This window comes from Protopterus annectens, chromosome 7.part0 (assembly GCF_019279795.1).
Source record: "Protopterus annectens isolate FY-2018-M chromosome 7.part0, PAN1.0, whole genome shotgun sequence".
Classification (NCBI taxonomy): domain Eukaryota; kingdom Metazoa; phylum Chordata; order Ceratodontiformes; family Protopteridae; genus Protopterus; species Protopterus annectens.
Genome location: NC_056739.1, coordinates 277,479,046 through 277,494,584, shown reverse-complemented (window position 1 = coordinate 277,494,584; position 15,539 = coordinate 277,479,046). Strand labels below are relative to the sequence as shown.

Genomic DNA, 15,539 nt, shown 5'->3' with positions numbered 1-15,539 from the left:
ACTTTAATTAAACATCTAAAGCACAAAACATCACACATTCCAAAAACCTATATCACACCTACCTAAATTACATTATTGTTTGTCAGCCCCGTACACCTCTCAGTGTGTCCCACAAATAGACCATTTACAAAAAAAAGTAACTTTTTTATGCACTTTGAATAGCTCAGCCTCAGAAGCATTATTAGCTTTAAATAAGAGACAATTTCATAGCCAATACAAGTGATCACTTTAAAGATGCATGCTGTGTCAAATGTCAGCAAAACAGATTATGACAAAGTGTAGCTTTTCCCCACCTAGGAATAACACTACGTGCTGATATAGCAACATACATTTACATAAATGGAAAGCACAATCAGACTTACATGCTACTGGTTCATCTGTGACTGCACTCATGTCTGTTTTCTTATGCCAACAGACTGTTCCATTAGTGAGTGGTGGTAACAATGTTTTATCCTCTGTGTTACCTGTTGGGGTCAGGGACTTGTCTTCATCTTGTTCGAGGTCACTTTCAGCCTCAGCACCTGAAACAAGTAGCAAGAAACAATGACTATGTTTCCCCTGCGGTGAAAAGGTTGTTCATTAGGAGAAAAAAGGCATGCCTGTATTACCTAGCCTGCAGAAGCAGACCCAATGTATTATACATTACTGGAGGAAAGAGCTGAGACCAAGCTATAGTTGTGCTTTTTCCCCTAACATATTTTAATTGAGTCTGACGCCACTCAAATTTACCTAAACTGTATACATTCTAAGATGGTTCTGAATCAGGTCTAGAAGAAAAGTGATATTACAAACAGAAAATTTAGTTTACTATTTCATGCTCTTCGTCAGCTTAATTATGTCATCCAAATTTACTATTTCATGCTCTTCGTCAGCTTAATGATGTCATCCAAAAATAAATATAATTGCTTTGTGGTTTGTTCTCATTCCATTCCCATTTGCCAACAGAAATGGACCTCATTATGTGCGTACCTCTCAACCTCTTAGGGCAAGACATCTGGAAAAAGCTATAAACAATGGGGGAACAAACACCCAAAAATAGCCACATTTTTTAAATATTGTTATTACAAACTTAGAAAGTTGATAGAATAACAGGATTTGAATTAGCATGAATGTTTTGAAGGATATAAAGCCTGGAATTTATATCAGATCATTGAATCAGTAGTATGCAAAGGCCTATTGTCGAACACCTATTGAGCAAACAAACTAATCATCGAACTAATTTTCATTAAAAACATTCCTAAGGCAAACTGACAGTAGTCCACCCTAGTGACCATAAAAAAAAACTTAACACCTACGCCCTCTACACCCCCCAGTGTCCCCTTCCCTAACTAAATATACCAACTCCGAGATCACACTACAGTGGGGAAAAGGGCAAATTTCAGACGGTGGCCAACCATCATTTTTCCCTATGAAACTTTTCGCTGAAAACGTAGTTTGATGATTAGTAGATTTGCTCAATAGGTGTTCGCCGAAGAAGTGTTCGTATATTAGTGATCCGGCAATCTGATATAGACCCATAAAGCCTGAATCTCAAATGTCTGTCAATATATTCTGACTTGAATCCTCAATGATTTGCCAATTATTTGCTAGAAAACCATAACTGTATGAGAAACAGGCCAAAAATATGAGGCAAAAATCTGTACAGTTGAGAGGTATGATTATGTGTGGAACACAAAGAAACCCAAAACTGAACAGGATGATCTAGATCAAATCAATGGAATCTCTCAAATGACTATAAATTCTGATGTCAAGAGGAACAAAATTGTTTTAATGCTCTAACTCTGACCCTTAATTGTTTATTTATTTGACATTTGTTAACCAGGATAGTCCATCTGAGCAAAAGCCTTTTTTCAGTGGAGGCCCAGGGAGAAAAACTCCACTACATGTCTGCCTTAATTCTGCTCCACCATAAGCAAAAGACAACACAAACTGCTAAAATGAAGGCACAATGTTTTAGACACATGTTGGACTTCTACTAACAACTTGACAAAGCAGTGCAAATATGACTACAGTTTCCTGTCTGAATGGGATAAATTAAATCATGAGCAACACATTACGAGCACAACAGTAGGATACGTTAGTTTACAGCTGTTTCTTACACACATAATAAATGCTGTTTTTTGCCTTGAAAACACCAAAGTGAAGCCATTCAAGTATTCCTAAGACTTGGCCTCTACTCTCTAACTAGATTCCTAAACGCTCCCTTAATACACCTCGACTATTAACAACTCCCCTTTCCTTCCACTTCACTATCCACTCTTCTCCACTACTTTCTTTTCCTCTCATACTACCTCCCACCACTCACATCAAGCTGCTCTTGAGCTAAAGTTAACTCAAGTGCATTTCATTATCTTTTCCAATATCCCTTTACATACACTGCTTAACTCTTTGTATCTGTTGCTTACTGTACTACATGTACTCTGCAGTTTTTCATATCCTCCTTATGCAGCCAGACCTTTATTTACTTTAATAACCATAATAACGAATATGTTGTTTAATCACTATACATTCTTTTTTTTAAACATTTTTTCACAATGTTTGTGCACTATTATTTATTGTAAATGTTCTACATAATGTATATTTGCTGGTGATTTTCTCCTCAGGCCTCCACTGAAAAGAAGTCTTGAATGGTCCAGTCAGACTTACTTGGTAAACAAATGAAAATGAATAAATAAAAGGTAAAAGAGTCATGCAATAACTAGTCATACATTTTAAACCAAGAAATTCACTGTTTGTTTGTCTTTTCGGCTTTTCCTGGTTAGGGGTCGCCACAGCGGAACTCCTGTCCGCTAATGATTGGCAGTAGATTTATTTATGGTGCTGAGTTGCCAGCCCGATGCCCAACCTTCAGCGAAGGCACGCCCATTCACACATGTTTTTTGGAGGCCACTCGACCGCGGGGAGAACATGCAGACTCCACAAACAAGGCACTCCAGCCGTGAATCAAACAGGAGACCCTCTTGCTGTGAGGTAACGCTACCGCTGTACCACTGCAGCTTCAAACCAAGAAATTCACTAAATAACTAAAAAAAGCTGAAGTTCACAACTGCTCTGTGTCACTTCATAGAAGCCGAACCACAGTGCAATCCTTTCAAGTATCCGGGAAGGAATGACAGATAGAACTCTGAAGAAGTCCTGGCATTGTAAGGGATGAAAGAGCTTGGTTTATTATGTTTTGTTAAGCTTGTGCTTATTTGGAAGCACATATTCAATAAAGCTTTTCCATATTTTTATGGGTCCATCATTCCTTACGGGATACTTGAAAGGACTGCATTGTGGTTCGATGTTTATCAAGTGCCACATAGTGGTTGTGAGAAACATATATTTCACAAACACGTGCATGGGAATGAAGAGGTCCTGTTATAGCACATAGGTTTAAATCCAATATGTGACACTAACACACTACAAACTCCGTATCTAACAGCTCTGAAAATATTTAGTGATCCACCACCACAGAAAATCACTCAAAGTTTGACATTATGTTTTCAGTATGCTGTCTCTGGCACTTATCAATACTTTGAGGCAAGACTTTAAGAATGCCTATTTTATGGGGACAAAGCCATAGAAGTTTGAAGTTCAGTCTCAAGGAATGACACTTTACAGCTTGTGTACAAAATTATTTTTCAGGACCAAGGACCAACTCTGCAGTGATCGCAACAAATTCAGTGGTATAGTGTCTGAGCCAGTGAACCATAAATGCAATATTGAATACCTGGCCTCAGAAGTTATTTTTATTTCATGAACGTCCCTTAAAAATCTTGTAAAAATAAACTGAATTTTCCTCCATACAACAATAAGTATTGTAAGGCAAAAACTTGTCTCCCATGAAAGGCAGATAACTGTCCAATGGTATCAGATGCCAAGCATAGGGATGGTAGAATTTGCTGATAGTTATGTAATAGAAGGATCAACAGAAGGTGTGGCAGGTGATGATAAACAATTTCTTTGTTTTGGTATCCATGAAGCACATAAACAAAAATATGCAAGGTCCTTTTTTTAGTTTTAGTGAGCTGACTCTTAATAGTGATAGGGGTGGTGCTTAACGATTGGGTTTCCATCACATGATTAAAAAAGGACCAGTGAAGACTGGGTGTAATAAACTGAACTGGATCAATTGGAAATGCATTGAAAATGTTATATAATAACTGGCTAGCTGGGAAGTCTAGTCTTTGTCCCGAATGTCATGTACAAAAACACTTGAAGGTTAGGTTGTGAGCAATCTCACACTGCTGGCTATATACTCCTGCACAAATTATCTGGTATTGAGCTTTCTTTCATTCTTGAATTGTAAATTTTTATCCTTTTCTGGTTTTAGTTATTTCATTTTATTGTTTTTAATTAAATATGCTAGATGATGTTATGCAATGAGGAGATCAAATCGGGTAGTGGAAGGTGATTTTAAGCATGTTCTTTGTTTCAGTATTCAGAATACACATACACAGAAATACACAAGAATCTTCAAACAAGAACTGTCTGATTGGATGTGTATTCACAAATTTACTCCTGGCTTTTTTAATTTCTCCAAGTATTTTGGGTTTCTAATATCATGACGGGAATGGACTCTATTCCTAAGTCAAAGTATGATTAAAGTCCATGAAATTAGTATTGTTTCAGTCTTTGATGACAGCCAGTAGTGCTCTTTGCAGCACCTGCAATGTGCCCAGTAATGACTCCTTCTGCAGTTCATATGGCGTTACATGTATTGGTAGCATATCTAAATACGATTGTAAATTATTTTTTTAAAAAAACATTGCTTCTACTACTATTGTAAATGAGTACCTTTCTTCCGCATTGCTCTCATTTCTGCCTGCAGATCCTGATATTTTATGACTTTGTGTCTCTCTGTACACAAGACACTGTAGTCACTGGGTGTGGCAATTTCAATGATCAATGCTACTCTTGTCTTCTTTTCTTGACCATTATATCTGGTTTTCTAGTATCTATCTTTAAAACTATTGGTAATGGATGATCCCATGTGATGTAGACTTCTTCATTTTCTATGATGCTTTGTGGTTCATGTTTCCAGTGATTTTTCGGCCACTTGAATACCATAATTTTTGCAAAATCCCCAGTGCAACAGTCTTGCCACATTATTATGCCTTTCAGTATACAGTCCTTCTGTCGCATGTTGTATGTTGTATGTCGCAACCAGCAACGAGGTGTGCAATTGTTTCCAACTCGGTTTTACAAAACCTACATTTGTCTATTTCTCCCACATGTTCAATGGACTTTATAAACCAACATGCACGCAGCCCACTATCTTGGGCAACCAATAGTAACCTTTCATCTCTTGGTTTGAATTCGCTTTTCCTTAACCATTCCTGTGTTAATTTCTGATCAACATGAGTTTCTTCCAGAAGTTTTCTATACTTGCAACTATATTTATGCTTTTTCCACATTTCTTGCCTTCTCATCTGATCCTTCACCTTATATTCATTTGTTTTTGGGCACACTCAGTTGCTCCCTGATTTTTACCTACTTCTGGTTTGATTTCCATTCCTGCTTGACGTCGATAAGCTTCTGATAGATTAAGCAGAGAAGTCATCTTAGATTTATTCTCCTCATGTTTCAAAACTTTCACTATGTTTGGGTCTTGTGAGGTCAGCAGGTATGTGTGGAGTCCCAGGATTGTAGAGCTATACATATTATCAATTTCAAGGAGGCCCATCCCTCCTTTGGAACACGGAATATATAAGCTTGGTATGCACTGATTTTTATAAATCATTTTGTGAGCATGAAGCCTCCTTCTTGTTTTCCTATCTAATCTATCCAACACATTTTGGGGCCAGTCAATCACTCCAAAACTGTAGGTTAGGCAGGAAGAGCAAATTGGTTTACAGCTTTGATTTTGTTCCTAGATGTCAGTGATGTTTTCAGGATTAATTTAAGTCTCCCGAAGTATTCTTTATTAAGTTTGACTTGCATTTGTCTGTGTTGTATTGTTGATCCTTCATCAATTCCCAAATATTTATACACTCCTTCTTGCTCAAGTTCTTTTATACCACATTCTTGTCCCAAACTGATGTTTTCCTGGTGATGCAGTTCTCCTGCTTTAAAGTTTGCTTGTTCACATTTATCAAGACCAAATGACATTCTTATATCATCTGAAAAAGTTTTCACAACTTGCAGCTGTGCTTTCAGTTCCACATCTGATGAGCTATACAGTTTTAAATCATCGGCAAAGAGAAGGTGAGAAGTCTTTACACTTTGTTGTTTTCTTGGAGCCAGATTATAGCCATGGCCTAAGCTGTTGAGTAAACAGGTTAATGGATTAAGGGAAAGGCAGAATAGTAACAGTGACAGAAAGTCATCCTGGAATATCCCCCTTTAAATTTTTATCCCTGGGATAACAATTTGTCCGTTATTATGGGTTAATTGCAAAGTGGTCTGCCACTGTTGGGTCTATATTAGATAATTGAACTTTCAAAAGTTCAACTGTCATATGGTCGACACCACATTATCGAACTTTTAAAAGTTCAAAAATCTAATAAAAAAAATAAACTACACAAATAACCTACCTGAATGCTTTAATCAGGGGGGCAAGCCTCCCTGCACACACCCCACTCCCCCGCTCTTTAAATATACCAATTTCAAAATAGCACTACAGTGCAGAAAAGGGAAATCTTCCTATTCCATGCTGTACAGAGATCTCCGTTAAAATGTTCGAACTTTCAAAAATTCGATCATATGGTGTTGACCATATGACAGTCGAACTTTTGAAAGTTCGATCATCCAGTATAGACCCACCACTGTTTCATGGTCACTGTAATGTAGTTGATCAGTGTGGGGTGTATCTTATACATTTTTAAGCACTCTTTTATCAATGAATGAGGGATACTATCAAATGCTTTTTTGTAGTCAATCCATGCCATACTTAGATTCTTCCTATTTTTACAGTTCTCTACTATGACGTTATTTAACAACAAATGATCCTTTGTTCCATATGACTTTCTTTTATTGCCCTTTTGTTCTACTGCCATAATTGAGTTTTCTTCTAAATGACTAAAAACTCTGTCAGCATCAATTCCCATGTATAGTTTATACGTCGTCGGAAGGCAAGTTTTTGGTCTATAATTTTTAGGGTAGCTTGCAGGTTGACTCTTAAGGAGGAACATTGTTTTTTCCTGTTGTTAGCCAGGTTGGTGTCTGTTCTGGATGTGCATATAAATAGTTCTTACTCATGGCTTAATCTTCATGCAAAGATGTTAATACTTTTAACCAGAAGTTAGGTACTGCATATGGCCCTAGCGTTTTCCAATTAGAGGCTTTTCTTAACTTTGTTTCAGTCTCTCTAGCTGTTACTTCATCCCATTTCATATCCTGTACCTTTAAACTTCTTATTCTTTCTTTTACTTCTTCTCTCCATTTATCATCTTTGTTATGTTCCATAGTATCTTCATAGATACTTCTCCAAAATGTATCTATTTCTGAGTTTTTTGGAGGTCTTTCAATTCCTTTTACCTTATTTCCCATTTCTCTATAAAACCTTTTTGGGTCATCAATAAATTGCTTATTTTGCACTTTTCCTTTATATTTATCTTCATATCTTCTAAGTTTTTCCATCTGTGCTGAAATTTTTAGTTTATTTGTGATAGTGCATGATAGATCCTGGTCTGTTCTAATATTGCGCATTGCTTTTATCACATCTATCTTTCTTAGTAGTTTTGTTGATCTATATCCTCTGCTATAGTCTTCTAACAGTGACACTTATTGACTTAGTTGCTTTATAATTTTCTCTATTGGATATTTCCATGATGGTATTCAACTTCTCCCCTTCCTTTCCCTCACTACCCTGTGTTCTTGTGGTAGAACTTTATCAGTTATTAATTTAGCTGCACAGTAATATATCCTGTTTACTTCTGTTATATCGCATGGATCTCTATGAACAATCCTAATTACTGTGTTCATTTGTTTTATCAGACTTCTGGCTTTTTGGGTTTTATTAACCTTCTGCAGTCTATTTCTTTCATTGATCTTGATATATCTGTCCATGTCTATTAAATCAAGCAACTCTTCTCTTAGCTCATTTTCTTCCAAACTGAGGGCACTTCCCTTGTTTTCCAATTATTGCGGGCATTCTATAGAAGGTTTCATAGCATCTTCCTGTGACACAGTCTCATTAATTTCATCCTGTGCCATCCGTTTCTGTATCATATGGGAATTCACTCCTGGCTTTATTGGCTTTAAGATGGTGAGTGAGATGCTGAAGATTTCTATCACATGGATGGCAGTAGAACAAGAAAGTAAAGCATGTAATAAAACAAATAAGGATATTAAATAATTTTCCCCCTAAAGTTACCAGACAGCATGAATAAGTAGTCTCAGTTTCTTTACACAGGAATTCTGGATAAAGTAAAAAATAATGCGGGGACAAATCAGAGAAAATTTTTAAATATTACTCAATCGATAAATAAACTAGGTTTGAACCAATGTGCATTTTCTGAACAATAAGAAGTTTGAAACTTTAATGTCTAGCATATTGACTGACAGTAATCCTCAGTGGCTTACCAAAAAACAAAAATGTTATGAGGAACAGTGCAAAAATATCAGACAAAATCAGAGACATTCTGCAAAATTAGGGACAGTTGAGAGGTATGCCAAGACTGACACCTTTAGGTACTTGAATTAAATAGGTCATGCAGATAAAGAAGCAATCAGAACTCAACATGGCAGTCTTAAGTTGAAGCCTAGGACATTTGATAGGTAATTACATGCATTTTTTCACAGTGGTGCCAGAGTCTTAAATATTCTGCCACAAGAGGGCATTTTTCAAAATGAGCAGTTTCAAGGAGGTTGGGTTCATCACTAAATGACTATAGTTATCCTAGTTAGGAAGAGTAGAAAGGGTGTGAGTTTAAGAGAGGATGGACTGAGAAAGCAGATTAAGGGCTGTCCTTGAAACACATTTACTGACCAAATGAAGCTTTGTTCCTAAATTCCTTCTATGTTAGTTTATGTATTTTTACATCACAATTTGTCGGTCCCTACCAATGAACAATGTGCATCTAATAACTCTAGATATGCTATATTACCTGGACAAGACCATTTAGATATAACAGAACAAAAGTGCACAGCTACTGTATAGCCAGCTCTAGTCTCAGCCATAACAGAGATGGACATCTTCCATCTAAACGTCACCATGTTTATGTGCATAAACACGGCCTTAAGCCACTGTTTGAAGAGCCAGTTTACCTAGCATGAGGTAGTGAAGCCCACTCTGAACTTTTCAATGGTTTTGTACTTAATGCAGAAGGACTTATCAACAATCACATATCATGTGAAATCTATATAGCAAGGAGACCGTTACTTCTCAGTACTAACTCTATGAAACACTGCCAAGATGACCTGCAGTCTGGTCCCATATGTCAGCATAACCACAAGTTCATTATTCCAACCTGTTTCATACCTTGTAGTCTGTCATAAAAGACAGATAAACCAATAGAAGTAAAAAAAATAAATGTGTGTATCTATGAATATATTTGCATGTTTGTGCATTCATGTGAGTAAATGAGTGTATGCATGCATGCTTGTGTGAGCGTGTGTGTGTGTGTGTGTGTGTGTGTGTGTGTGTGTGATGTGTACATTTGTGAGTTTGTGCATTTATGTGACTTTGTGCATGTGTATATGTGCATGGGCATACTCATGTGCTCACATTTTTGTGTTGGGGTGGGTATAATAGAGGGTGTCTATTTTATATACCTTTACCTTGTGTTTGTTTCATAGTGATGTTGTTAGCTTCTAACTCATGTAGGTGTGCTACCTAGTATCATGTATATTCAGGTGCATACCTTTTGTCTATGTATCTATACACATATCTGCATGTGCATATGCTGTATATACACACACACAAACACACACACACACACACACACACACACACACACACACACACACACACACACACACACACACACACACATACATATTATACAGTAAAATCACATAGTGACTCAGAAAATATCAGCTCTGCACAACTGCCAGAACAGAAGAGAAAAGGGCAAACACGAAAAAAGGTAAAAAGTCAAAACATTGGTCAAGAAAAGAAAAAAGGAAGAAAGTTGGAATAAGAGAAAAAAGTATTAAAATGCAATTAACTGAAACACATTAGCTACTTTTCTCTCCCATTTCATTCAAACAGGCTAAATTATAAGTAAATCACCATACTTAAAAGTGACAACTTAACTGTTAGCTGCCAGCTGTAAAGTTTGAATGATGCACTTTCCAGAAAAAAGCTATTATAATCCCTGCCCTCTGTGGAATACAGCAAAATGTAGCCATGCACAAAATGTGCATTTATGAAACCTAGACTGTGGCATCAATGAGGTCGGCAGGTTTGATCTTAATCATCTGCTCAGGATATACATATATACGTACCTCTATATATATATATATATATATATATATATATATATATATATATATATATATATATTATATTTATTTATATATATATATATATATATATATATATATCTATGTTGTTGTTGTTGTTGTTGTGCCTTTCGGCTTTTCCCGGTTAGGGGTTGCCACAGCGGAACTCAGGTCCGCTAATTTTATATATATATATACTGTCTGTGAACAAATACCTATTCATACCTTGCATCTCCTTACTCTCACTTCTTCAGTCATTTCCTTACTTCTATCAATTTTTGTCCCCTGGCTTTCTCTCTAACTGTAACATAAGCCTGCTTTTCTCACACTTCATGTTTGTATTATACCAACTTACCCTTATTTTCTCTATAAACTGACTAACATTTTTCTAACTATGAAATCATTACCATATAAATTGTATCTACTCCTAACCAGTGTTTTCATATTAAGTCTAAAATGGTATCATTATTTAAACTGTAGTTGCTCTTCCTATTACTTTTAAAGACTGTAAAATTAATGTTGTTAAATTGTTTTAATACTTTGGAGCTTTTCTCCCCAGGCTGTCAATAAAAATGGGCTCCTCCTCAGTCGGACTTTCCTGATTACTTTTTAATCAAATGCCAATAAATAAATAAATAAATAAATAAATAAATGTCTTTATATCACTGTCAGAGAGTGAGAGTTCTTATGTTTATAAGATGTTTATGTGGGTGCAATTTACTTCTGGGTACTTCTGAAAGGCATACATGTTTTAGAAATGCAGGCAGTAATTTAACGTATCTTTTTTCATGTAATAATTACAGAAATACAGCCACAATGAGAAGTTCAAAATCAAAAAATATTTACTTTAAGGGTTAACCAATTACAAGAGTTAAAGCTAGTCTGCCAAATGTTTGGAAATATCTGGGATTTTTGAACTGACATCTGCTGCTCATTGTGGCTTCCAAGCAAAACTCAAGTTTATGAAAGCCTGTAACATTATCTCCTATGATAAGTTTCAATGCCATGTCCATTCTTATGTTTTGGGGCCCAGAAGTTGTATTTCTGCTAACCTTTACTCTAATTTCCATTCCGTTTAGTGTCTTGGATTTCTAAATCAGTTTCCATCCTGATGCAGATCTTTTTATCAGAGAGACACACAGGGGAAAAACTGTCACTTAAAAGAATCACTGGACAAACTTAAAAGTGAACTTGTTTTCTGCATTTACTAATACTTTATTTATGGGCATTTCTGGATGTGGATAACAGCAATTTCACAAATGTAGTTACATTACATTTTTCCAAGGCTGCAGGACAGTTTTGTTCTTTTCCAAAGACTGTACTCAATTAACGACTTTCAGGTAATTAAGAAGAAAATCTTCAGTATCAATTCCCAGAATTTATATGTTATAAGCATGTTACCAGCATGAACTTCCAGTATAAACATTTCAGTTTTCATTGAAACTTCTTTAACAATTCTATTAAGAAAATCATTTCCTAAACAAAATATGATTCAACTTTGGGATTAGAAATAGTTTTACAGTGGAACAATTAAACAATTACAAAGCTCCAGTAGGCTGACACTTATAAATGTATGCATACTTAAAGACGCATAACAGCATGTTTAAGCACAATATTTAAAGATCATTCTCATAACTTTGTTCATTTTTTGGATCAATGGTCACTCCAAATTGCTATGGTTCTTGACTTGTATGTCAGCAATCTAGTACTTTCACTCTGCCAACAAATCACTAACAGCTGTTGTAGCCACATTTCATTTGACTTCTTACTTTTATGAAGAGTTCTATAAAAAATAACGATGCTTACTGCGCCCCAAAAAATGTGTATTTCTTGAATCAATGTGCAGCTGCAGCTGTACATTTTTATTCCTCCAACCCCATCCCCCAACATTGTTATGATGACATTTCACCTCATAAAACAGAATGGAGCAGGTCCAAAGGAAAGATGATGACAGATAAAAAGAAAGGAGGTAGCTGTACGGAAGAGGGTTGCCTTTGAGCTCATATGTACCAAGACAGGAATTACTGATGAAGTATGAACCTGAAAAGGATGTTTGCCAGGTACATTTAAGGCATTAAAGAAAAGTTCAGTATGGAGGTACAAACCAATCTGTACAAAGCAGAGAAAAATAAGATAATGTGAGGTACAAAACTAAACTGAATAAAGACCAGACGGATGCTAATATGAGATGTATGCCGCTTTTTTTTTATCTTATTTTGGTCTGCAAAACGACAGATTTGATATGTTGTCCTTATTTGTAGAGAGCAGTCTGAACTGTCTGTGAAAGTCAGAAGTACTGGGGGTGCACAGTAAGCCTGTACACTCTGCTAGCAGAACACACTCTTCTTTAGGTGCCTGCGATTGTACTTTATATCACTGGTCCAACTAAATCAGATGCCAGTATGGCCAGTAGGACAGAAAAATAAGATGTGAGAGATCACTGGGTTTGAATACCACAGCATACTTGTGTGGACTCTAGGTTGTCCCTGGAAACTATTTTTTAAATACTTAGATTTTAGAAGAATATAACAAAATACAACAAACAGACTACACTGAAACAAAACATAATACATTGAAAAAAGACGACAAAAGCAAGAGAGTAAGAAAAATAATGCTTAATAAAAGAGTAATCTATACATCAACCAACTGCACTCCTCTGACACACACTAAGCCTTATATTACTACAAAAGACACAAGCAGTACCTAGTCACTTGCAGAGTGAACTGATTTCTCTCTATAGTGCCAGCTCCCTTGGTATAGAAATGAATCGATACTGCGGTATCATTTGAAAGTCAGACAGAGTGGAAAGGATTACATGTCTAGCATACGATCTTTATGGAGTGAGAAAAGGGGCCAGAGGTGCAGAAAGGGTGGTGAGTAGCTTTCAAATGAGGTTTTAGGGACTTGTTAAACCAGACCAGTGGAGGACACTTCTGAAGCCACTATGATAATGGATTCAGAGCAGCATCTGCCAGGCAAATAAAAAAAAATACCAGCAATACTCGATCATGCCATCGGAACTAGTTGCACCCTCAGAGCAGCTATAAGTGGTGTCTGGGCCAGGCAATAGAGCATTATCAACTCGTTCAGATAAGCTAGACCCAAGTTCTTCCGAAAATCCCAGCTTTCTCAACAAGTGGCTTGAATAAGCAGACTATAGAATAGCTTGGTTTGCTGGCCAAACAATAAGCAATTTTAACACCTTTAATATTCTTATCAAATTGCAGAGGGCTCTCTTCAGCAGTAAAATCAAACTAATTCACCTCACATTTGCAGACAAACTACTTCACAAACAAATACCGCAGTTTGCATTTCCTTACTCATACAGCACTCCATAAGTAAGCTACTAAGATCTGTTAATAATCTCTTCTTACAGAATCAGAATACAAACACCAAATTAAAAGACAAAGCAGCAAGTATATAGCTCTCAATTGTTTGAAATATCTTGCCACAAAAATAAAAATCCTTATAATAACTATGCATCCTTCAAACTACATGATGTATCTCATGGGCACAATAAATTGCCACATATGTGTATTCACATTATCAACCCATATCCCTTACTCCACAATCACTGTCATTTGTAAAATATACTATTATTCACAGTTCAAAACTTTTGGATTACTGCCCATTCTGGGCAGCACTAAACTACTAGCAAGACCGTTCTTTATTTTGAATCACCATAATATTTCTCTTACTATGCTATTAACTAATCATCCTTATACTTCTGACTCTTAATGAATTTGTCTTACATGTATGCACTACTTTACTTCTTTTACCATTCATTCTTTAAACACCCATCTTTTACACATTGTTCTACTTCCCTATCCACCTTAACATAATCTTATCTATTAAAATAACCCTCATCTCCTTCAATGCATCTGTTCATACAATCTTATACCTTCTTCTTTGTGTTTTTTACAGCTTTATGCACTAGACTCATTTTAATTCACTCTCAATTTTTGTACTATATTCTGCTGCTACTCATGTTATTTACCATTGATATCACTAAATTCACATAACTGAGTTATTTACTTACTTTAAATACTGACATGAAATCGAACTATGCTACACATGAACAGAACTAAAATAGAAAGATGTTTAAGAAAACAAAATGGCTGTCTAGGGAGGCTTTGAAAGTGACTGAGGAAAGAAGGTGAGCAAAAGACAACAGAGATAGGAAAATACGCCATGCTGAATTCAGAGTTTCAGTGAATAGCAAGGAGAGATAAGGGGACATATTTAAATGAGTTTTTAGAGAAATGGAGATGCCAGGTCACATTATTTGCCTACTGAGAAAACTGCATACAGAACAAGAGGCAACAGTTAGAAATGAATAAGGAACAATTGGTAGGCTCCAGATTGGAAAAGGAGTATAGCAAAGCTGTATATTGTCACCCTATCTATTCAATTTATAGGCCAAATACATCATGTGAAATGCCATGTTAAATAAATCAGATGCTGGAATCAAACTTAATGGGAGAAACATTAACAACCTGGGGTACACTGGTGATCTCACTCAGATGGCTGTAACTGAGGAAAAGCTGAAGATCCAGTTGATGAAGATGAAAGTAAAAAATGCAAAAGCTGGTTTATTGCTCGACATAAAAAAATAAATAAATAAAATTATATCACCTAGTCCTTTCAGTCCTTTGAAACTAGACATCAGTATGAAAGAACTTCAGAATCCATGACTGTAGTAGAACGCCTTTGTGTGCAAGGTGCTTTGGTTGTTTTCATTAAATGATACATTAATATCATGACAGTCATGGGTTGTGTGATTCTTTGATATTGATTATAGGTTCACAGGTTCATAGGTAGGTACTAGGCTATTGGCCCTAGGGCCTATACAAGCCTAGCCAAAAAGGTACCATGGCTTTTGCCACCCAAGAAAATTATTTTCCTGTGCCCCTGCCAAGCAGAGCCACAGAAGTGATCCCCGGGATGAATTTCCTATTACCCATCCAATCATCAAGATTTTTCTTGAAGAGTGCTAATGAGGAGCTCTGTTTGACATAGATAGGTAGTCTTTTTCAGAGTATGGGAAGTCTCTGGGACAGGAATCTATTCCTCCAGCATGTTCTGTTTATTGTGGTGACAAGGTTTAGGTCCCTAGAGCGTGTAGCTTGGAGGGATTGGTATTTCTTTAAGTGGAGCATGTCCAACAG

The 15,539-nt window shown here is 36.3% G+C and overlaps 1 protein-coding gene across 1 annotated transcript in view; it reads right to left on the bottom strand.

Moving 5' to 3' along the window:
• Nucleotides 1-15,539, bottom strand: part of MDFI (MyoD family inhibitor) — a 647,095-nt gene that overhangs the window by 311,405 nt on the left and 320,151 nt on the right. Inside the window, exon 3 of the mRNA XM_044076755.1 lies at nucleotides 363-521. Within this exon, the coding sequence (XP_043932690.1) occupies nucleotides 363-521 (159 nt within the window). The remainder of the gene's footprint in view (nucleotides 1-362; nucleotides 522-15,539) is intronic.